General features: G+C 42.1%; 2 protein-coding genes across 3 annotated transcripts in view; one reads left to right on the top strand and one right to left on the bottom strand.

Moving 5' to 3' along the window:
• Positions 1-1,070: 1,070 nt before the first annotated feature.
• LOC118990136 (uncharacterized) lies at positions 1,071-15,334 on the bottom strand. The gene is given in 13 exon segments (XM_037050541.1): positions 1,071-1,455; positions 1,457-1,565; positions 1,568-1,699; positions 1,702-2,008; positions 2,010-2,083; positions 2,244-2,429; positions 2,432-2,481; positions 2,483-2,580; positions 2,582-2,639; positions 2,641-2,996; positions 2,999-3,080; positions 3,082-3,214; positions 15,277-15,334. Coding segments are annotated over 13 exon segments (2,028 nt in total).
• A 6,515-nt stretch (positions 15,335-21,849) lies between these two features.
• The window catches only part of FNIP1 (folliculin interacting protein 1), a 121,030-nt gene continuing 120,368 nt past the window's right edge, over positions 21,850-22,511 (top strand). Inside the window, exon 1 of one of the 2 annotated variants that reach the window (XM_037050523.1) lies at positions 21,850-22,054. In XM_037050523.1, the coding sequence (XP_036906418.1) occupies positions 21,963-22,054 (92 nt within the window). In that variant the 5' untranslated portion in view covers positions 21,850-21,962. The remainder of the gene's footprint in view (positions 22,055-22,511) is intronic. The other variant, XM_037050524.1, reaches the window with a different exon arrangement.

Raw genomic sequence — 22,511 nt, forward strand, 5'->3', positions numbered from 1 at the left:
TTTGTACTAATATCTTCATTTTATAGATTAAGAATCTGGGGCTTAAAGTAGTACGCAGTTTGCCCAAGATCATGTGTCTACCAGGTGGTAGAAAGGAGTTCAGTCTTTCCAATAGACTCCAGAGTGAGGTTTTCTCTGCCTCCCCCACTGCATGTCAAACCCCGTCCATCCTTGCCCCTGTTTTTTCCGCAGAGCCTGTTCTAAGCACTCCTTACGTCCACAGAGGTCTTCTTTTCTAAGTTCCTTGTATTCTTAATTCAGTGCTACTCATTTGACACCTAATAATATACTCCCACCTGACATAATTTACAAGGCTTATCTTTTATATTCTTTAGGTTGTAAAGTTTTTAAGGCCACATAGTAGACTTCTATTTCCGTCTCTGCTAACATTAGCATGGTGGTGGGGAGGAGTAGAGGCTGTATCAGTCCAAGTTCTACCAAAGAAATAGAGCTGGTAGGATGTAAACACACACCTTCAGGAATTGACGTAGAGCAATTGTAAGGTCTGGCTAAAAACTGTAGGGCAGGCTGGAGACTCTTGGGCAGGAGCTGATGTTGATGCAGTCCTCAGCAGGGATTTCTTCTTCCTCAGAGAAGTCTCAGCTTTGTTTTAAGGCTTTTCATCTATTTGGATGAGGCCCACGCACATAACCAAGGATAATCCCCTTTATGTAAAGTCAGTTGCAGCAACACCGAGATTAGTCTTTCATATAATTGAGTAATATAACCTCGCCAAGTTGGCACATGCAACTACCATCACAGGCCACTCTATGTCAATTATGCATTCAGACACATCTCCTTAAATGATACTTGATCTCCGGATAAAGACAGTAACAAAGTCATACTTCTACCTAACATAATACAACTGTCTTACATATAACCAAAAATGTCCTGACTTTTTCCCCAGAAGAGGATTCAGAGTCCTTGGGAGATGTTTATTCTTCACCTTGGTATTCTGAAACTTAATTACTCTGTATCTTAACTATGATATAAAGTTAACTATTATTAATATACCTTATGTTGAATAATATGAGCATAAGAGAGGGAAGAAAACAAAGGTATTTGCTTAATTAGTCATGGGGTCCTAACTGGTATTTATAACTACCTTTCCCTACTACTCATTCCATATTCCCTCTCCCCTCAACGAGTACCTCAGCTGGTCATGGCTCTTTAATGAGTGGGGTGAGACGAACTCTCATTTATGAAGGGTCTGGGACTTTACTAGTCCAGCTTGGATTGGGTTGTAGTTTTCCACTGACCTTGATCATAGGGCATGGTAACACTAAGGGATGCCCAACGGGGTCTCCTGTGTTCCAGACAGACTCTTCCACTGCGGAGTAGCAGTCCAGTTTTCCATTGGTGGTCAGGATCGGTCCCCCCAACCAGTCAGTAACTCCTTTCTTTGCTTGTTGATTCAGATGCATGAGGAGACTTAAGTGGCCAGAGAGCAGTCTACTTCCAGTTCAGTGGAATTATTGTTGTGTCTCCTGGCAGAAGCATTCCTCCCTTTTGAACCGAGGCCTCTGGACCAGTAGAGCATATGGTCGTGGGAACAAGAAGCAAACAAGTGGGCCACCACTACTAGGAGTAGTATTGAGTGGTCCCACTTTCATTTCCACCCCTAAATTTTTGGACCTTTGAATTCTAGATGTGGAATAAATAGCACTGTATATTAGATGCTGATCCAGAGCACATACAACCTCTGGAGAACTTTGCCTCAGCCCTGCAAGGCATTGCACCCTAGCTGGTGCTGTAACTGAGTCTTCAAAAGGCCATTCCACCATTCTGTTAATCCAGCTGCTTCAGGATGGTGGGGAACATGGTAAAACAAGTGAATTCCATAAGCATGGGCCTATTGCTACACTTCTTTCTCTGTGAAGTGGGTTCCTTGATCAGAATCCGTGCTGTGCGGGAGGCTAAGATGGTAGATAAGGCATTCCGTAAGTCCTCGAACGGTGGTTTTGGCAGAAGCATTACATGCAGGGAAGGCAGATTAATATCTGGAGTTAAGTATCTATTCCAGTAAGAATAATATGTTGCCCCTTCTGTGATGGAAGTTGTCCATTGGTGGTTGGCTGCCATGCTGGAGACAAGATGTGGACTCTGCTGCTGACAGACTGGGTACTCAGCAGTGGCTATAGCCAGGCTGACTTTGGTGAGTGAAGTCTCTGTTGCTGAGCACATGCATAACCTCCACTGGGCAAAGACAGGAGTGGCTGGGGGAAAGGTTGACTGGTATCCACGGGATGAGTCATCATCTTGATTATTGAAATTATCCTGTGCTGAATTCACCCTTTGTTGAGCATTCACATGAGACACAGGTATCTCCATGTTTTTTCCTTTTTTCTTTTTTCTTTTTTGCCTATTCAGAGAACCTCTTTCCCACATTCCATTGTCATCAATTTTCTAGCCATGCCCTTTCCAAGTTTGGCCACAGTCCATGACTCGGTATCGAATTGTACATCTGGTCCTTTCTCCTCCTAACAAAGTGAACAACAGGTGCACTGCTCCAGGTTCTGTCCCGCTGGCAGGATATCCCTTGCCAGTTTCCTTCAGGGTTGCTCCAAGAAGGAGCTCTAGGTACTCTAGCCATCTCCTTTCAGGTGGTATCTGCACATCATGCAGAACCATCTGTAAACCCGGCCTGAGTTTTCTTCAGTCCACTGATTTTAGAGAACTCCTCGTGCTACCATAAATGCAGGCTGGATGAGAGAAGGTAGTGTACCCGGACTGGGGGCCATGGGCGTTTGGGCCACTTCCTTATATATTTTACTTATGCCTTCAGGGCCTGCTTGAGCCCAATCTCATACACACAGATTCCATTTGGTAATGGATTGCTGCTCTTCACAGCCAGCTTTATGGCTCAGTGCATCAGGCAACACACAATTCACAATGAGCAGCTCAGCTCTTGTTATAACTTGGTAGCCCATGGTTAAGTATTCAGTCTCCACTAAGGCCCAGTAACAGGCCAAACACTCTTTGTCAAAAAGAGAGCTTACTTATCCACAAAGAATGGGAGGGCTTTGCTGCAAAATCCTAAGGACCTGTGCTGTGACTCATCAACAGGCTCTAAATAGCACTCTGTCAGCCACTGACACTTCAAATACCATTGGATCAGCTGGGTCATATAGCACAAGCAGCAGAGCATCTTGCACAGTAGCTTGGACCTGTAGCAGAGCCTTCTCTTGTTCTGAGACCCTCTCCAAACCAGCAGCTTTTTAGGTCATTTCGTAAGTGGTAAAGAGAAGTACACTGAAATGAGGAATACATTGGCTCCAAAATCTCAAAAGGACCCCTAGGCATTGTGCCTCTTTTTTGGCTATAGGAAGAGCCAGGTGCAACAACCTACCCTTTGCATCAGGAACATATCTCTCATTTCACTGGACTCCCAGAAATTTCACTGAGGTAGGAAGAGACCCAGCAATTCCATTTCCCTGGAACCTGGAGACCCAGCACTTCCACTTCCAGGAATATATCCAACTATAATACATATGTTCATCGAAAGATTTATACTAAAGTGTTCATTACAGCAGTGTTGGTAATAGCCCTAAAGTGGAAGCTATCCAAATGCCCATCAACAGTGTAATGGATAAGTAAACTGTGGTGTATTCATGCATTGAAGTGCCATATAGCAGTGAGAGTCAATGATGTACAGTTACATGCAACAATATTGATGAATCTTACATAACGAGCCAGGCGCAATAAAGTACATTTAATATTACTTATATTTAGTACAAAACTAGGCAAATTTAAACTAAGATGGGAATCATTATAATGGATGTCCTTGTTGGAGACTGGGTAGTAACTGGAAAGGGTTATGAGAGGGAATTCTAGGATGCTGGTACTATTTTGTTATATTACCTGGATGCTGATTATATTGGTATGTTGTTTATGAAAACCTGTGGAGTTGCATAGTACACATGTGTACATTTCTGTGTATATGCTATTCTTCAGTAAAAGGTTAAAAAATAAAAAAGAAACTTCTCTTAATTTGATCTCTCTGGCCTTCATATTGGTTTCTGACATCAGGTAATGTCACAGTTTGGGCTTTAAGTATGCAACAAATCAAAACTAAAATTTGTCTGGAAAGTACATTTGAGTGTTCAGATGGAAGTTTTTAGTTTAATTCTCAGAGACCCACTGATGCAAGTTGAATCAGTTGTGCCACCTTCTGGCTTCTTTCTGGGCTCTCACCTCATGTACAAGACTCCTTGCTTAAGTAATTAATTCCTTTTCAACCTCTGGCCACTGTCTCTGCCTTTCCTTTAGTAAAAATAGCAAAGCTCCAAGCTAACTAGTGATCATGTTATTTTAAACATGCAGCAGCCTATTTTTAGTCCTGGCATTTAACGTTTTAGCTAGTTTGGCAGTAATCTAATCAGCACTACAGGGTGAAGCTCACTTTTGATGGACTAGGAATCCTGTTCAGTATGCTGCATGTTCACTAATGACTGGCACTGTGCTGATTAAAGAGCAAATTTGGTGAAAGTGAACCACTAGAGGAGTCCATAAGAGATTGGTGGAGGACGTATGTGGGTAAGCAGAGCTCCAAGAATGGTGACAGGCAGATAAAAGAGGCCTTAGGAAACATCTAGTCCAAGATTTCTCTGACCACCTGCGTCAGAATCACTGCAGACCTGGTAAACAACACTCCCTAGAGATAAGGCACAGGAGCCTGCAATTTGATACGTTCTCCAAGTGATTCCAACAAGCACTGACGTTTGAGAGCTATATAATGATCTCATCTCTTTCCCTCACTTTACATAACAAAAATGACCTAGCCAGATCAGTAAGTGACTTGCCCAAGTTCACACAGCTGATGACTGGCAGAATAGGAACTACAACTTAGCTTTCTTGATTCTCAGTAGTTTGACTGGGTGGCTGTAAAGTCGGGGTCGGGGGAGGTGGAGTAGGTAGGGCTCTGAGCTTCCTAGTTGGTCCAGACAGAGCAGTTTTGCCACTCTTTGCTTTATACATTGGGCTTCTGTGTTCTGTTTGAACAGAGTTGTTTGTTGTTGTTGTTTGGTTTTGGTTGTGTTTTTGTTTCTGAGTTTGTTTGTTTGTTTGTTTTGCCAAGAAGAGGTTGGGACAATAATAGCTTAGTACTTCTTACAGTTACTAGCAATGGATATCTAAAATATTGGCACTTTAATTTGACCAACATGCATGTAGTAGGCACCATAGAATTACCTGGGGATAAAGCACAGCATAGCCTCCAGGGTTTACAGACTAGCGACTAGCGATGAGGTAAACCCCGCAGTCTTCTCTGTGGGTGATAAACTAGAAGTGGAAGGAGGCACTGCTGGAACCCAGAGCTTTGCTTTGAAATAAATGTCAGGGAAGATTTTCAAGCTAACAATACCTTTTGGAAAATTAACAAATCTGTGGCTATTCTTGTAGTAAGATTTTAAGATTTCTGTTTTTTTATCTTCAAAAGAGGTGATAAATGGCATGTTATACATTTCTATCTCAAACTAAAAATTGGATAACAGCCTTTATTTTATACATTTATATAAAATATATGTAATAGTGAAACTTTGTGTTTTTAGATAATAATAGCAGGTAGAAGTATCATACAGAAATGAGATTGTAAGAGATTTGAGTGTCTGAGGGATGATAGTAGAAGTCAGTTAAGAATAGGACATCACCACCCCTCCCCTGCCCCCCCCACAAAAAACTGGCTGGTGTGCCTCAGTGAATTGAATGCTGGCCTGTGAACTGAAAGGTTGCTGGTTCGATTCTCAGTCGGTGCACACGCCTGGGTTGTGGGCCTGGTCCCCAGTTGGGGAGGTATGAGATGCAGCCATGTATCTTTCACACATTGATGTTTCTTTTCCTCCCTCTCCACAACCTCTCTCATTCTTTAAAAAAAGATTAGGACATTTCTAAATCCAAATCTAACTCTGTCACATGAGCAAATTCCTTAAATCCTCTGAATTTTACCCTCTTGTCAGTAAAATTGTCATTAATAGTAGCCTTCCATTATAGAATAGTTGCAAGGATTAGAGATGACCTATGTAAAGTGTCTGACATATAATAATTACTCATTATGCAATAATTATTGTTTGTTTCTATAGGCTAGGCTAATTTCTGAAGTTCTAGCTCACTATATTTCCTTTTTCCCTTTGAAAACTTTGATTCCTTTGTTTTCATTAAATTGCAAAAGGCCTAAAATATATTATGTGGTTATTGTATTTGGTAATAAATTTGGTTATGCCATCACATATAAAGAATATACCAGGTAAGTGTATGTAGTCTTTGACACAGACCCAGTGATCTACTACAGATGCAGAGGTGAAGTATGCTGGTCAGTTCCTTGAGGAAAAAGAAATCTAACTAGTTTGACATCATGGAAACATTTTAAGACCATTGATTTGGTGTCATGTAGCTATAGAATAAAAAGAAAAAGTTCCGCAGTTTATCATTTCATTCAGCAAACATTTACTGAGTTGATGTCATATGCTAGACACAGTTAGTTGCAAATAATGTTGAAATAATCCATAGTTGTCTTTTGAAGTTTGTAATCTCATAGAGGAAATCACATATATAAAACAAGTCCAATGGAGGCATAGATGCTTTCATAGGGCTCTATGTAGGACCCTTTGGGATACAGGGGGAAGGTGGGAAATGCTCTGCAGGATGGTCTGAAGTTCCCGGGGGCATCCTGAGCACCAGCATCAATAAACACAGAGAGGCCTGAAGCACCCTTGGGTAGTTAAGGAACTGAATGTAGTTATGTTCAGCTGGAATGGGGATTGGACTCTCTGAGACTGAGCTGTGAATAGTAATCAGGGGTCAGGATGTGGAGAGCCCCCTAAGTCATACTGATTTTGATTTTATCCTGGTCAAATTGCTCTGTAATTAGATCATTCTGGCAATAAACGTGGAGGTGTCTTGGAAAGAAGTGAGCCTAGAAGCAGAAAGATCAGGTGGGAGTTTTACAAAAGTTATGATGAACAAAGTTGAGAAAATAGGTATCTGAACTATTATATCCCAGAATTTATAAATAAGGCAAATTCCCCGGTCACTGCGTCAGCAATCTGGCTCCAAGTTCTGGGATTGGAGAACCCATTTACACCAAAAATGTTTGTTGGTGTGATAACCAGGGCTTAGTGACTGATTAGGTACTGGTACAAGGTAGTGAGAGAGGGCAGTTAGAGGAAATGACACATTCTAGGTGACGTCAGCGCATGGCTTCGGGTATATATATTAAGGCTGAGGAGGGGTAGCTGAGACTGTGCTTGGGTAGGACGATTACCCACTTGGGAAGTTCATCAAAATTTGGAGCGGAGAGGATGACTGTTGCCAAATTCTTTAATAAATGAGCAGACAGTGTCTGAGGTAGTAAAGAACAATAATAAGGAGTAGAGAGGGTAGAATAGCCAGCACTTCCCAAATTTTAATGTGCTTACGAGAATTGCTTGAGGATCTTGTTAAAAATGGAGACTTTGATTCAGTGTGTCTGAAAGGAAGCCCAAGATTCTAATAAACTCCTGGGTGATGATGATGTTACTGGTCCCTGGACCACACTTTGATGGCAAAGGTGTAGGTCTCTGGTGTTCAAATTCAGCTGCACATCAGACTTTCCTGGATATTTGAGTCCCTTGCCCAGAGATTCTGATCAAATTGCTATGGATATGGCCTGGATAGCAGGACGTTTAAAAGTTCAGTTAATTCTGGAGTACAACAAAGTGTGAGAACCATTGACATAAATAGGCTGATTAGGTCAGGAGGTGAGGTGTATCTTATGAAAGTGACAATAGGAATGAGTAAAGCTGGTTCCGCTCTGGATCTCCAGGTATATATTGGGGGGCTCAGTTAAGACAAAGAGTAGGAAAATGCAGAGAAAGGATGGACGGGGAAATGTGTGGGACTTCGGCCTGGGTGGTGGCTGAGGAAGACAAGGATTTACTCCAAGTTACAAGGCTGGGGACAGAGGCCTTGTGATAGCCACTGAGCCGTCTGCTGAGCTTTTTCCCACTGGAATGTTATTGAGCAGGTCTTTTGTGTCTTCAGAGAGAGTGTCCTCAGCGTGTCCAGGGAGGAGTGGGCCAGCTCTTCCCCTGCACTTTTTTTAATGGTCCCTGGATTTGTTTCCTAGGGCTTGATGGGGTGAAACTAGAGTGGTCTGGGCATCAAGAGCTCTCTCCCCACAGTCTGGTTATTAGTAGCTATTGGACACCTGCTTGTGATGTATATGAAGTAATTGACTGTTATATTTTTTCCTCCAGATATTATAATAAAAACAAATGGCAGGATGTAGCAGCTGTGGCTGAATTTTCATCACGTTGAAGACATGAATGTGAAGTCAAAGTCCATAAAGCAGAATGTCTGCCTGAAATTATATCAAATTCAAAAATCAGACTTCTCTAACTATCTGTGATATATTGTAGTGTTAAAATTCTGAGATTCTTACAAATTATGTTTAATCAGATAAGAGAGAAACAGTTTTCTATATGCTTCTTAAATATGTGTATTTGTATTGTAAGGAAAAATAGCTTATATGTACACTAAATAGATGATTTCAACTATTTATAAAGAGCCAACGCCAGAGCTCTGTGTAACCTCCTTTCATTGTTTTTCCCAGAGTTTATCCTTTGTGTCAGTTGAAATTAGTAAAGTTGTTGAAGCGCTAAAAATGAAAATGCTTATATTATAGACTATTTTTAACAGAACTTAATTGAAACCACATGAGGAGAGAACTAATTTCAGGTCTGACTGAAAGAAACTCTACACTCAAGGTTTGCTGAAGCAGGGAATGTATGATATGTACAGTAAATCATGCGGACAACAGCATGGTGCTGACCAGAGGGAAGGGGGAGTGGGGGCTGGGAGAGGGGCCCAGAGTGGGGGGAAATAAGGACATCTGCAATAGTGTCAACAATAACAATAAAGAAAAGATGAATCATACACTAAATATTTAGCATATCACCTTATCCCCGAACAACCTCCTTTAGCTAATACTGTCTGTAGGATTTTTGGGGGGATACTTCTCACATCTCAACAATGCCCTTCTTACAAAGCAGTGATTCTGTTGTCAGTTAACATAGTACAGCTGTGTAACTGTTAGGGCAATTTGACGGTTTTATTAATGTTATTATATCAGTACATAAAAGTAAATAAGAGTCCAATTTTTGAAGCTGTTTTCATAAGAAAGAAAATTTTAAAAATGATTGATTAATTTGAGATTATGTAACTTATATAGTATTTATTTTTAAATGAGTCCTATAAAGATATTCTTGCAAATGATTTGACAAGGACTTAAGCCACTAACAAAACTGTTTGTGATTTTTGTTTTACATTTTTATCTGCAGGTGAAATATGAGAAATTTTTTAGGAAATGCAGAAAGTTCATTATTGATGGTGTTTGGAACCAAGTTTAGACCTATGTTCTAAATCAGTACTGAACTAAGTCATTAATTCTTGTTGTAGTTTTAAAAGCAAAAATGTGATAAGCAGAAGGGGAAGAGGAATTAAATAGAAGGCCTGTTCCCTGCCTTCAAGGACTTTGTAATCCAAGGGCAGGAGAAGGTTCCTAAGAGAAATCAGGTGGTAGGTTCCTAAGAGAAAGAATGATACCCGATTCTTAGACTGAGCATAGTGGGGCTGGAGGAAACAAACATTTGAGAGTTTCATATTGCTGCTAAGGAAAATATAGCTCAGAGATAAATACTTGGCCAGGATCATGTGATTTAGAAAGTGACAGAGCCAGAATTTCAGGGCAGGACTATTTGAGTCCAGTGTTTTTTTGTTTGTTTGTTTCTGTATCATCAGCTAGAATGCAGGGAAAGGTGGGAAGAGGAAAGGAACTGCAGTTGGTGTTCAAGGCTTAGGGGTGGAGGATGTAACTTTAATTACGACTAAGAGGAAGGAAAGTAGAATAAGCTTGCATGCTTTCTGGCAGACGTGAGAGGTCCAAGGAGGATTCCTGTTGGCAAGTCCTTGGAGAAGGTGTTCTCCTACCTCCCCTCTGTGGGTAGGTCTCAGAGGCCTCTCAGTGAGCCCCCCTGGAAGAGAATCAAAAACAGGCCTTCCTCTGTTTCTGGAGATAGTTTTCATCACATTTTCAAAATGGTCTGTGATCTTAAAAAGGTCAGTGATTGGACTGAACCCTTCAGCATATAACTAATTACATTAAATTTTTAAGCATTTAAAATTTTATTTTCAAATTACACTTCATGAAAAAAATTGGGTCACAAGTAGCTAGAAAATTCAGTTAAAAATGCATGAAAGACCAGGAATGATGTAATTTTCATTAAATTTTTAAAAATATTTTTATTTTTCATTAGAGTTCACATACAATATTATATTAGTTTCAAGTGTACAACATAGTGATTAGACATTTCTATAATTTAAAAGGTGGTCATCCCTATCAATCTAGTACCCATGTGACATCATACATTGTTAATATTGTTGATTGTATTCCCTATGCTGTACTTTACATCCCCATGACTATTTTATGACTACCAATTTGTACTTTTTAATCCCTTCCTCTTTTTCACCCATCCTCCCAAACCCCTCCCATCCAGCAACAATCAGAATGTTCTCTGTATCTATGAGTTTGTTTCTGCTTTTTCTTCATTTATTTTGTTAAGAAAAGCTAAAGGAGTTCGTGACCACCAAATCAGTATTACAAGAAATGTGAAAGAGACTTCTTTAAAAAGAAGAAAAGATTAAAAATGTGAATAATAAAATTCCAATAACTACATATCTATCAAAAATTACTTTAAGTGTAAATGGTTAGGACTTCCGGCCAAGGTGGAGGTGTAGGTAGACACACTGCACCTTCTCACACAACCAAAAGAAAGACAACAATTTTAAAACAAAAAAACAACCAGAACTGACAGAAAATCGAACTGTATGGAAGTCTGACAACCAAGGAGTTAAAGAAGAAACACTCATCCAGACCCATAGGAGGGGCAGAGACAGGCAGCCGGGAGGAGAGGACTTTTGGCAAAGCAGGACCGGGATGGGCAAGGCGTCAGATTGTGGGGTGGCGGGTCCCACACTCACATGCAGATAAACCGGGAGAGATAGCTGGGGAGTGGGATGTACTGCACAACCCAGGGCCCCAGCTTGGGAAATAAAGCCTCAAACCTCTGACTGAAAACACCTGAGGGGGTTGAGGCAGCAGCTGGAGAGACTTCCAGCCTCATAGGAGAGTTTGTTGGAGAGACCCACAGGGTCCTAGAATGCACAAAAACCCACCCACACAGGAGTCAGCACCAGAAGGGCCCAATTTGCTTGTGGGAAGTAGGGGAAGTGACTGAAATCCAGCAGAGAGCAGAGCAAGTGCCATTGTTCCCTCTCGGACCCATTCCCCACATACAGTGTCACAATACAGTGACTGAGTTGCCCCACCCTGGTGAACACACCTGAGGCTCTGCCCTTCACTACTTAACAGGCACATCAAGACAAAAGAAAATGGACCAAACGAAAGAACAGATCAAAGCTCCAGAAAAAATACAACTAAGTGACTAAGAGATAGCCAGCCTATCAGGTGCACAGTTCAAAACTGGTAATCAGCATGCTCACAGAATTGGTTGAATTTGGTCGCAAATTATATGAAAAAATGAAGGCTGTGCTAAGTGAAATAAAGGAAAATGTACAGGGAACCAATAGTGATAGGAAGGAAACTGGGACTCAAATCAACGGTGTGGACCAGAGGGATGAAAGAAACATTCAACCAGAAAAAAAAGTGAAACAAGAATTCAAAAAAACGAGGAGAGTCTTAGGAGCCTCTAAAACATCTTTAAATGTTCCAACATCCAAATTATAGGAGTACCAGAAGGAGAAGAGGAAGAGCAACAAGTGGAAAACTGATTTGAACAAATAATAAAGGAGAACTTTCCCGATCTGGTAAAGGAAATAGACTTCCAGGAAGTCCAGGAAGCTCAGTCCCAAAGAAGGTGGACCCAAAGAGGAACATACCAAGGCACATCATAATTACATTACCCAAGATTAAAATGAAGGAGGGAATCCTAGAAGCAGCAAGAGATGTGACAGTTACCTACAAAGGACTTCCCATCAGACTGTCAGCTGATTCCTCAAAAGAGACCTTCCAGGCAAGAAGGAGCTGGAAAGAAGTGTTCAAAGTCATGAAAGGCAAGGAGCTACATCCAAGATGACTCTATCCAGCAAAGCTTTCATTTAGGATGGAAGGGCAGATGAAGTGCTTCTCAGATATGGTCAAGTTAAAGGGGTTCATCATCACCAAGCCCTTATTATGTGAACTGTTAAAGGGATTTATCTAAGAAAAAGAAGATAAAAACTATGAACAATAAAATGACAGCAAACTCACAATTATTAACAAGCACACCTAAAACAAAAACAAAAGCAAACAACTAGAACAGGAACAGAACCACAGAAATGGAGACCACATGGACAGTTATCAATGGGAGTGGGAGGGAGAGAGAGGGAGAAAAGTTACAGAGAATAAGTAGCATAGATGGTAGGTAGAAAATAGATAGGGGCAGGGTAAAAATAGTATAGGAAATGTAGAAGCCAAAGAACTTATATGTATGATCCATGGACATGAACTAAAGAGGGGGAATGTGGGTGGGAAGGGGTGTGCAGGGCAGAGGGGAGATTATGCTGTAATAGCATAATCAATAAAATATATTTAAAGATACATATAAATGGATTAAATGCTTCAATCAAAAGACAAACTGTGGTTGAATGGTTAAGAAAATAAGATGCTTCCATATGCCGCCTACAAGAAACTCACTTCAGATTGAAAGTCCCACACAGACTGAAAGTAGAGGTATGGGAAAAAATATTTCATGAAAATGGAAAGGGGAAAAAAAAGAGCTGAGGTAGCAATACTTATACCAGAGAAAACAGACTTTATTTTTTAAGTATTTTTATTGATCATGCTATTACAGTTGTCCCAAGGTTTCCCACTTTGCCCCCCTACATCTGGCACCCCCCATTCCCTCTGGCCATTCTCCCTCACTTAGTTCATGTCCATGAGTCATGCATGTAAGTTCTTTGGCTACTCCATTTCCTATACTTTTAACATATCCATGTATATTCTGCACCTACCAATTTATACTTTTTAACTCCTGCACCTTTGCCCCCATTCCCCCCTTTTCCTTCCCAGCTGGTAACCCTCCTAATAATCTCCATATTTGTGATTCTGTTTCTGTTCTGCTTGTTTCTGTAGTTTGGTTTTTAGGTTCAATTGTTTGTGAATTTATGGCCATTTTAATGTCCATAAGTTTGATCTTTTTTTAAAACAAGTCCCTTTAACATTTCATGTAATAATACTTTGGTGATAATGAATTCCTTTAGCTTTACCTAGTCCGTGAAGCACTTATCTGCCCTTTGATTCCAGGTGATAGCTTTGCTGGATAAAGTAATCTAGGTTGTAGGTCCTTGCTTTTCATCACTTTGAATAATTTTTGCCAGTCCCTTCTAGCCTGCAAAGTTTGTTTTGAGAAATCAGCTGGAAGTCTTATGGGAATTTCTCTGTAGGTAACCCTCTGCTTTTCTCTTGCTGCTTTTAAGATTCTCTCTTTATCTTTAATCTTTGGCATTTTAATTATAATGTGTCTTGGTGTGGTCCTCTTTGTGCCCCTCTTGTTTGGGATTCTTTGTGCTCCCTGGACTTGTATGTCTATTTCTTTCTCTAAATTAGGGAAGTTTTCTTTCATTATTTTTTCAAATAAGTTTTCAATTTCTTCCTCTTTCTCTTCTCCTTCTGCCACCTCTATGATTTGAATGTTGGTACATTTGTCATCCCAGAGGTTCCTTAGCCTGTCTTTGTTTTTGTTGGATTTTTTTTCTTCTTGATGTTCTGATTGAATGTTTTTTTTCTTCCTTATGTTCCAAATCATTGATTTGATTCTCAGCTTCATCCACTCCACTGTTGATTCCCCGTAAGTTTTTCTTTATTTCACTTAGTGTAACCGTCATTTCTGCCTGGGTCTTTTTCATGCTGTTGAAATACCCAGTGAGTTCCTTGAGTATCCTAATAACTAGTGGTTTGAATTCTGCATCTGATAGATTGTCTCCATTTTGTGCAGTTCTTTTTCTGGAGTTTTGTTCTGTTCTTTCATTTGAGCCATGTTTCTTTGTCTCCTCATTTTGGCAGCCTCCCTATGTTTGTTCCTATATATTAGGTAAGCTGCTTTGATGCATGGCCTATTGTAGAAAAATGCAATGGCAAGTTGGACGGGGCAGAGCCTTAGGTAATTGCTGGGGCAGGGCAATCTGTGTGAACTAGGTTGAGGGAGTCTCCAATATGGTGTTGCTGCTCTGTGGCTCTGTTTGGGGAAGGGCTCAGAAAGAGGGCAATGGCTGCTGCCTGGACTCTGGAATTTTGTCCAGGAGGACACTGTCCCCTAGCACTTCCCCTGATGCCAGACACTTCAGTTTCTCCCTGCGTGCCACCAGTGCCCTTCCAACTGCTGCCCTGGTGCTGTAGCCTAGAGGGAGTGATTCTAAATCTGTTGCAGGTCTTTAAGAGGAAACTCCTGAGAATCCCGTAGTTTCTTCTGCTGCATCAACTCCCACTGATTTTATAGTCAGAAGTTATGGAGACTTATCTTTCTGTCACTGGAACCTTGGGTTGGGTTGTCTGAGGTGGAGCTGGGATACCACAGGAGTCAAGTTTTTATTCCAGTTTTTACCCACTACATGTAGGTGGGGCACCACCCAATAATCTGAGTCTCCAGCTCTTAGTGCATCTCCACCTCTCTGCCCCTCCTGCTCATCTGGATGAATGTGACTTCTTTAATTCCTTGGTTGTCAGACTTCCATAAAACTCGATTTTCTGAGATTCTTGGTGATAATTGTTTTGTAGTTTAGTTGTGATTTTTGCCGTGATTTTGTGAGAAGGTGAGCCTCCATCTTGACTGGAAGTCTTGTATACATCTAATAGAATTCAAGAAGAGGAATTGAAGCCTATTTATTTCATATTGAAGGTAAAAGTTTGATTTCTTAAAGACACTGATCACAATCTGTAATAACTTTTTTGCTTATTTACTTGTTAGTTTCTTAGGGGTGAAGGTTGCACCTGTTTTGTTTGTTGATGTATTCTTAGCCTCTATAACATAGTAGATGCTTGATTTCATCATCTCTCATACATTATTTCCAGTAGCATACAAAATTCTGTATTATCTTCCATCTTAAAAAAGAAAGAGGAAACCCAATCTTTCCTCTTCTGATTGCCTTTCAATCCTTATTACTGTTTTTCTTCCTATCTCAGCAAAAAGAGAAAGTGTCTGTATTTGCTTTGCTTCTTCCTCTCTACCCTTTCCTTTTGTAACCTACTCCATTCAGGCTTTTGCTCATGTGATTCCATTAAAACAGTTTTTGTCAAGATACACATGTCGACAGATCTTCAATTTTCAGCAACACTGAACACAGTTGATCCCTTGTTTGGGGGACATTTTCTTATCTTGATTTACTACTGCTCCTCATTCTTCTTTGGTGTGTCCTTCTCTTCAGAACCTGTGTAATCTCTTTTGAGTCTTAGTTCTGGACCCTCTTCTCTATATACACTTTCTTGACATATAAACTCATCTATTCTATTATTTTAAATTCTGTGTATGAGCTAATGATTCCTAATTTCTCCCTCTGATGTTGGCTTCTGTACATATAAGGTGTGTCCAGAAAGTATCCAGGCATGTACTATGAAAAATAGAGACATTTATTGAAGATACAGGATACAATAAACATTTTACATAAGACAATGACTATTCAGTCCCCTTCAGAGTAGGCACCTTGGGATGTCACACAGTCCTTCCAGTTGCCATCAGCTGCTCTGTCATATTTTCCTGAATTTTGTCAATGGTCTGAAATCTCTTCCCTTTTGAAGGTCATTTTAGTTTTGGAAAAAGCCAGAAGGTGCTAAATCTGGTTCTCCAGAGGGGCTGAGTTACCTGGGTGATTTGATATTTTGCCAAAAACTCTGCACAAGACATGATGCATGAGTGGACATGTTGTGATGAAGCTGCCAATCACCAGTTGCCCATAGTTGTGATCTTCTCAGTCATCGGAATAGTTGTCATGGTGGAATGTTCAAGCTTAATGCATAATTTAATGCAGCTTTGTTGCTCTACTTGCTCAGTCATTTTGAATGCAATGGCCACACAGTACCCATGCTCATTACTCATGACACTTCTATCACCCCCACTGACTTGTACAGCAATGTCATCATTGTTTGTGCATGCGCATTCTAGTCCACTCTCCTTGGCTACCAGGTTACATTGATGTTGTGCAAACCGTTCTTATAATATTAACAATAGGTGGACTTTTTTCCAGGCTGATCTCATATGTTCTCAGAACTTCCACATGGGTGTCTAATAGGCAATTCAAACTCAATACATTCAAATTTAACAGGCTCAATTTTCTTCTTAAAATGTGTGCTTTTCTTGATCTTTTTTTAAAATTAGGAAATGACTTCCATTTAGTTGTTTAAGGCAAAAACCTAGGAATCAGTTCTTAATTTCCTTTCCTTCACTCCTATTAGAAATCCTGTTAGCTATATTTCTAAAATAATCCCCGTTAGCCACCATCAGCTCTTGCCTAAAATACACAGTAGCCTCCTTGATGGTTCAATAGCTTTCATCACACTTACCTAATCTCCTTCCCATGATTTACAAGATCCTACATAATCTTGCCTCTTACAATTTTCTAACCACATCTCAAACATTCTTCCTACAGAGTATATTCAGCAACTCTGGCCTCCTTTTTCTTCTTTAAACAGGTCAAACCCTTTCCTGCCTTGGAGACTTTGTACTTTTTCTCCTCTCTGCCAGAGTGTTCTCGACTACCTTCTTCCCATGCTAGTTCCTTGTCATTCCTTCTTTATACCTCTGTTCAGATTATACATCTTTAATGAGGCCTTTCCTGACCACCCTATCTAAATTTGACACCCTGCAGTTGCTTGCCAGCAACTATTTTTTCCTAGTTTTAAGTACAATTTCTAAACATCTTGTTTATTTTGCTTCTTCCCATTAAGAACTAAGTTCTTGAGTGTAGGGACTCTTGTTCAGCATGGTATCCTCAGCATCCAGAACAGAGTCTGACACCTTGGAGTGACTCAAGACTTATTCGTTGAATAAATGAATGTTTTCTGGTGCCTCAAACCACTGTCATTCCCTTATTAGATAGCAGTAAATTATTTGTTGGTTTAAGAGGGTTTTTTTAAATTTTTATTTGTATCCTCACCTGAGGATATGTTCACTAACCTTAAGAGAGGGAGGCAGGGAGAAAGGGAGAAACATCTATATGAGAGAAATATCAATTGGTTGCCTTCCACATGTGTCTCCACCAAGAATCAAACCTGCAGGCTAGGTATGTGCTCTGACCTAGAATAGAACCTGCAACCTTTCAGCTTATGAGATGATGCTCCAACCAACTGAACCACCTGGCCAGGTCAAGAATTTTTAAAAGTGAAATATCCTGAGGTTATCTAAATGTTATTAGGCATTTTTACTTTATCATCTTGATTCTCAATATCTTATTTTGAGATGCTATCAGTGAGAATTCAATCTGTTTCAGGAAGAATTTAGCACAATTGTTGTGGACTGCTCTGCCTAGTTTCAGGAATTCTAACTCTACCCTCTGTGGCTAAGGATGAGTTAGCGATGACCTCTGGGATGTGAGCCGCAGGAGACAAGGCTTGTCTCTGGTAGCAAACGCTGCCTCAGTTTCCTCCCTGCCCCCAAAGCATGGTTGGAAGTCCTTGAGGGGTAAGACCCCTCAGAGGAGGGGCAACCTAAGCCAGACTCAACCACTTGGGAGGCCATCATGGAAGGCCTGGGGGGCATGCAACAAAGAGCAATGGACTCCTGAAACACCCCCCACCCCCCACCTGGCTTTGACAAAGCCCATGTCCTCTGGGGGAAGCACTTCCTGGCTCTAATCCCCTTAAGCCTGAATACCTGATGAAGAAGGGTGCAGCTCCTTGACTTGCCAGAGCATGTCCTGGGGAAAAATCTGGCATCACAAAGACTTCCTGATAAACCTGTGAGATCTGCTTTACTAAGAGTGTTTTCATTTATATGTTAAGGGTTCAAGAGGAAATAAGTACATCTCCCAAAGTTTCTGCAGCCCCCTTTCCTGACAGACACTGACTCAGACTAAACCCTCAGATTTCTTTGAAATGTTATCTACTGTTTGATCCTTGCTGCCCTGTATTCCTGTGTATTACAACCCAATAAAAGCCTTTGGAGGAAGGGGCTCAATGCCTTTTTCCCTTGAGAAACTGGCTATTCCTCAAAGCCTTTTTTCTCTGGGAAACTGGCCACCTCTCCTCCCCAAGCAGATCATGTCTCAGTCATGTTTACTCTCATCCGTGGCGGACTGGGGGACTTTCAAGGAAAGTCACGCCCCCTCCCCCCAATTAATGTCATGTTTATTTCCAAGGTGGTTAAGGGAGCAAAATTCCAGTTTTATTGCCACCTTTCCGTCTATCTGGTAACCAGAAGAGACTGCCCTTTTATGGTATTGGAAGCAGGTGGACAGAGACCTATAGGCCCTTGGGGTTTATGGGGAGGCTGAATCTTCTACTGCTGTGTAAAAGTGTAGGCCTTATGTCTAGTTTTCCTAACCCAACAGTTCCATATCCATGTAGTATTAATGAATAGATCATTATTTTTTCTCTTTTAAAAATATTTTATTTATTTCTAGAGGGAGAAAAACATCAGTGTGTGGTTGCCTCTCTCATGCCCTCAACTGGGAACCTGGCCCTCAAACCAGGCACATACTCTGACTGGGAATTGAAGCAGCAACCCTTTGGTTCGGAGGCCGGCACTCAATCCACTGAGCTACACCAGCCAGGGCTATTTTCTTTCTCACATTTCCTCCTAGTTGACTCTCTAAATTAAAGAGACAACTTTAAGACACCTCAGCCTCTTTGGATGAAGAGGTAGTGTTAAGTAAAAATAAAAAATATACACTATTATTGAACTTTAAAATATTTCCAATTTAATCTGCATAATTAAGTATAATTTCATGTCTTTTTAATGACAGACATGTATGATATCAGTGCTCTCTTTCTGTAATTTGAGTATTATGTTTCAATATAAAGGGAATGTAATGTATGACAGCAAGTAAACTTAGTTTTTTTCTGTACCTTTCAAGTGTAAGACTAAGACTACAGAAATGAAGTCATGACATGATTAGAGAATACTAAAAGTATCTCTTACGCACACAGTAATGTTCTTTCGCTGACTGGTAATATCTATAATTACCCATGGAGTAACTGTTTTCCATGATGAAAGCACACAAGGTTATTGTATTTAGAAACTTCCTTCTGAAGGGAACTGGAACTATGGTACTCTCTTCTCTGTGCCAGACACAGGAGCAATGTCTTTGGCCCTATACAGACGGCTTCAAACTGTTTTCACACTTACAGTCACTTAGTGTCACTTGCTAGTATAAAAGAAAACCCCCAAACTTCCCTAAATGATTGATTAGTTGACTAATAGGATATGCAATTTATCACTTCTTTGAAAAAATATTTTATCTATTTTTAGAGTGAGGGGAAGGGAGGAAGAATGAGAGGGAGAGAAACATGACTGTGTGAGTGAAATATTGGCTGCTTCTCGAAAGCCCCCAACTGGGGACCTGGTCCACAACCCAGGCATGTTCTCTGACTGGGAATTGAACCGAGGGTCTCTCGGTTTGCAGTACAACATGAACCCACTGACCAACATTAGTCAGGGCCATTTTCTCCTTAAAAACTGCATTGACTTTTATTTGTGTTTACAAAAATTTTATTTCATGTTCACATTTTGTGAGAAAAATATGCCTAGTACATTTTTTCTGTATTATAAATCTGTTACTGTTTGGCACCGGAGTTCAGAGGATTATCTTAAATGTGTAAATGATGGACTCCTGCTCTTTTGCTCCTGTTTTGTTCAGTGACTCTGGAACTTGGTCAATGTACAGATACAGAGGAACTTTGAATGAATCTTAACCTGAGCATCTCAAAAATGACCTCCTCAGAGAGACCTTCCCCACTCCATTTCATTGCTTAGTTCTTATTCAGAACACTAGTCTAAAGTTACCTTGTTTATGTAGTTACTGTCTCCTCATATAGAAAGTTAGCTCTATCACTGTCTTTTCTGTTTGCTTGGATCCCCAGTGCTCTAGACCAGGTGCACTTAAACATTTATGGAATGAATAAGTTAACTTGTCAATCTTATATCAATAGTGCTTTAAAAAATATTATACTACTGAGCCCTGGCTGGTGTGGCTCAGTGGATTGAGTGCTGGTCTGTGAGCTTAAGGGTCACAGGTTTGAATCCCAGTTGAGGACATGTGCCTGGGTTGTGGGCCAGGTCCCCAGCAGGCGGCATGCGAGAGGCAAGCACGCAAGAGGCAAGCATACATTGTTTCTCTCCCTCTCTTTCTTCCATTCTTCCCCTTCCTAAAAACAAATAAGATTTTAAAAATATATATTGTACTATTGAAACTGAACATGTTGACCACTGATATTCTCAGATATACAGGGTGGGACAAAAGTTGGTTTACAGTTTTAAGTACATGAAATGGTTTATTCTTGTATTATTATTTTTGCATTATGTTCCATACGAACAACCGTAAACCTACTTTTCCCCCACTCTGTATATTCTGCCCATTACTTTCTTTTTCCCCCTATATTCTCTATATTAGACCACTTATTTTCTAGCTGAGGCTCTGGCTGCAAATCAGTAGGATTTGGTAGCCACTTAAAGACTATTTGATTTGTACGCCTAGTTAAATGAAAGTCTCAACAAAGTGTTTTAATAAGTGTAAACTTCCAACCACATACCAGTCATTTGCTGTATTTGTCAGAGAATTGCATATTTGACATCATATTTGTCAGAGAATTGCATCCCCTAGTACAAAATTCTCCTTCTGGAGTGGGGGTGCCAAACATTTTAAAGACCAGTTTGATCTAAACCCTGCTGAATTTCGGCTCCCAGGGTTTAATAAGACCGTGAAGTCATTTATGAGCAATGGATTTTTTTCTTTGGAAAGAAACTTTCATCCTATCAAACCCATTTGTTTACAATCTCGCAATCCCTCATACCTAGACATTAAGATTGAGCCTAAATCTTCAGACTCCTTTCAAGGGACAACGTAATTCCCAGTGTCCCAGGGGTCGAGGCTAGTCGCCAACTCTGAGGCTGGCTGCCCGCAGTCCCCAGCGGAGGCCGTCTCTGCAGGGAGTTAGGGCAGGGCGGGTGTCCTGGCAGGGTCTTCTGTCAAACCCCAAGAGCCAGCCCCTCGTTGTCAAGCTCTGAGTCCGCGCTTCTGCGACCCCCGCGGGCTGGCCTGTGGCCGCGGCCCAACGGGTAACTCGCGCCTTCTCTGCCCTGTGGTCCAGGGACTCTGCCAGGCGCCGGGTGGAGGTGCAAAGCCACAGGGGCTGAGATGGGGTGATGTCGAGGGAAGATTGGCTGTCCGTGCTGCTCTAAGTATCTCTCTTTGACCATAGGGCAGGGAGCCGAGAGCTTTTGCACTCCAAAGTCCTTGGTTTCGTCCCCACACCACCTCGCTGTGGCTTCGGAAGGCAACTGACAGCGTCACGGAAGATCCGGACCTGAGCGCGCTCCCGCCTGGCTTCGCTAGTCAACTCTCACTCCTCATCCTTCCCCTCCCCTCCCCTCCCTTCACTCTCCACTCCCTCCCGACCCGCCTTTCCCTTCTCCACCTCTAGCTTCCGTGCACGCCCCGCCCCGTGAGCTGCCACGTGAGGGAATCCACTCCTCAGCCTATGGGCGTCAGCTCCGCCCCACGCCCCCACCTTGCCCCCTGCTCCGCGCGCCGCCACGTGACGCGGCACACCGCCAGCCAATGAACGCTGGCTTTGCCTCGCGCCCCGCCCCGCGCGCCGTGGCCGTTTGAAGTGACTAATTTCTGTCATATGACTGAGGCGCTCATGGGGGTGGCAGGGCGGCTCTAGGAGTGGGGGCCTAGCAGGCTCTGCGAGTAGCGACCCCGGCTCGGCTCTGGCCAGAATGGCCCCTACGCTATTCCAGAAGCTCTTCAGCAAGAGGAATGGGTCCGGCGCGCCCGGTAGGGACGCTCGGGACCCAGATTGCGTGTTCAGGTAGGGCGCTGCGGGGCTGGGGGCGCAGAACCGACGGCCTTGTAGCTGTGGGCTCCAGACGCGCCGGGGCCTTCCGTGTCCACGCCCGCAGCAGAGCGCGCGCTGGGGCCGGGACCCAGGCCGCCGTCGGAGGGGCCAGGCAGCTGCGGACCTGCGCCGGGGGGTCGGAGCGATGTCCTTTCTCCCCACCCCCCACTCAGGGTCGCCCCTTCCTCCTCCTCGGGGTCGGTTTGTTTACGCCCTGCTCTGCAGCCACGCGCGGCTGTGCCTCCCCGGACCGATCACCGCTCTCTGAGCGTAAGGTCCCTAGGCTTTTCTTCTGGCGGCAAGGAGCGTTGGGCGCGGGCTGGGTTGGACCTCCGCCGCCGTCCTCCAGGCGGAGTTCTCCCCTCCTCCCCGTGACCAGTCGCCCTCTGGGCGCTGCGTTCCAGCTTGGTTGGTAGTGTGGGGAGAGCTG

This window comes from Sturnira hondurensis, unplaced genomic scaffold (genome assembly GCF_014824575.4).
Source record: "Sturnira hondurensis isolate 20B ecotype Veracruz unplaced genomic scaffold, ASM1482457v3 Scaffold0006805, whole genome shotgun sequence".
Classification (NCBI taxonomy): domain Eukaryota; kingdom Metazoa; phylum Chordata; class Mammalia; order Chiroptera; family Phyllostomidae; genus Sturnira; species Sturnira hondurensis.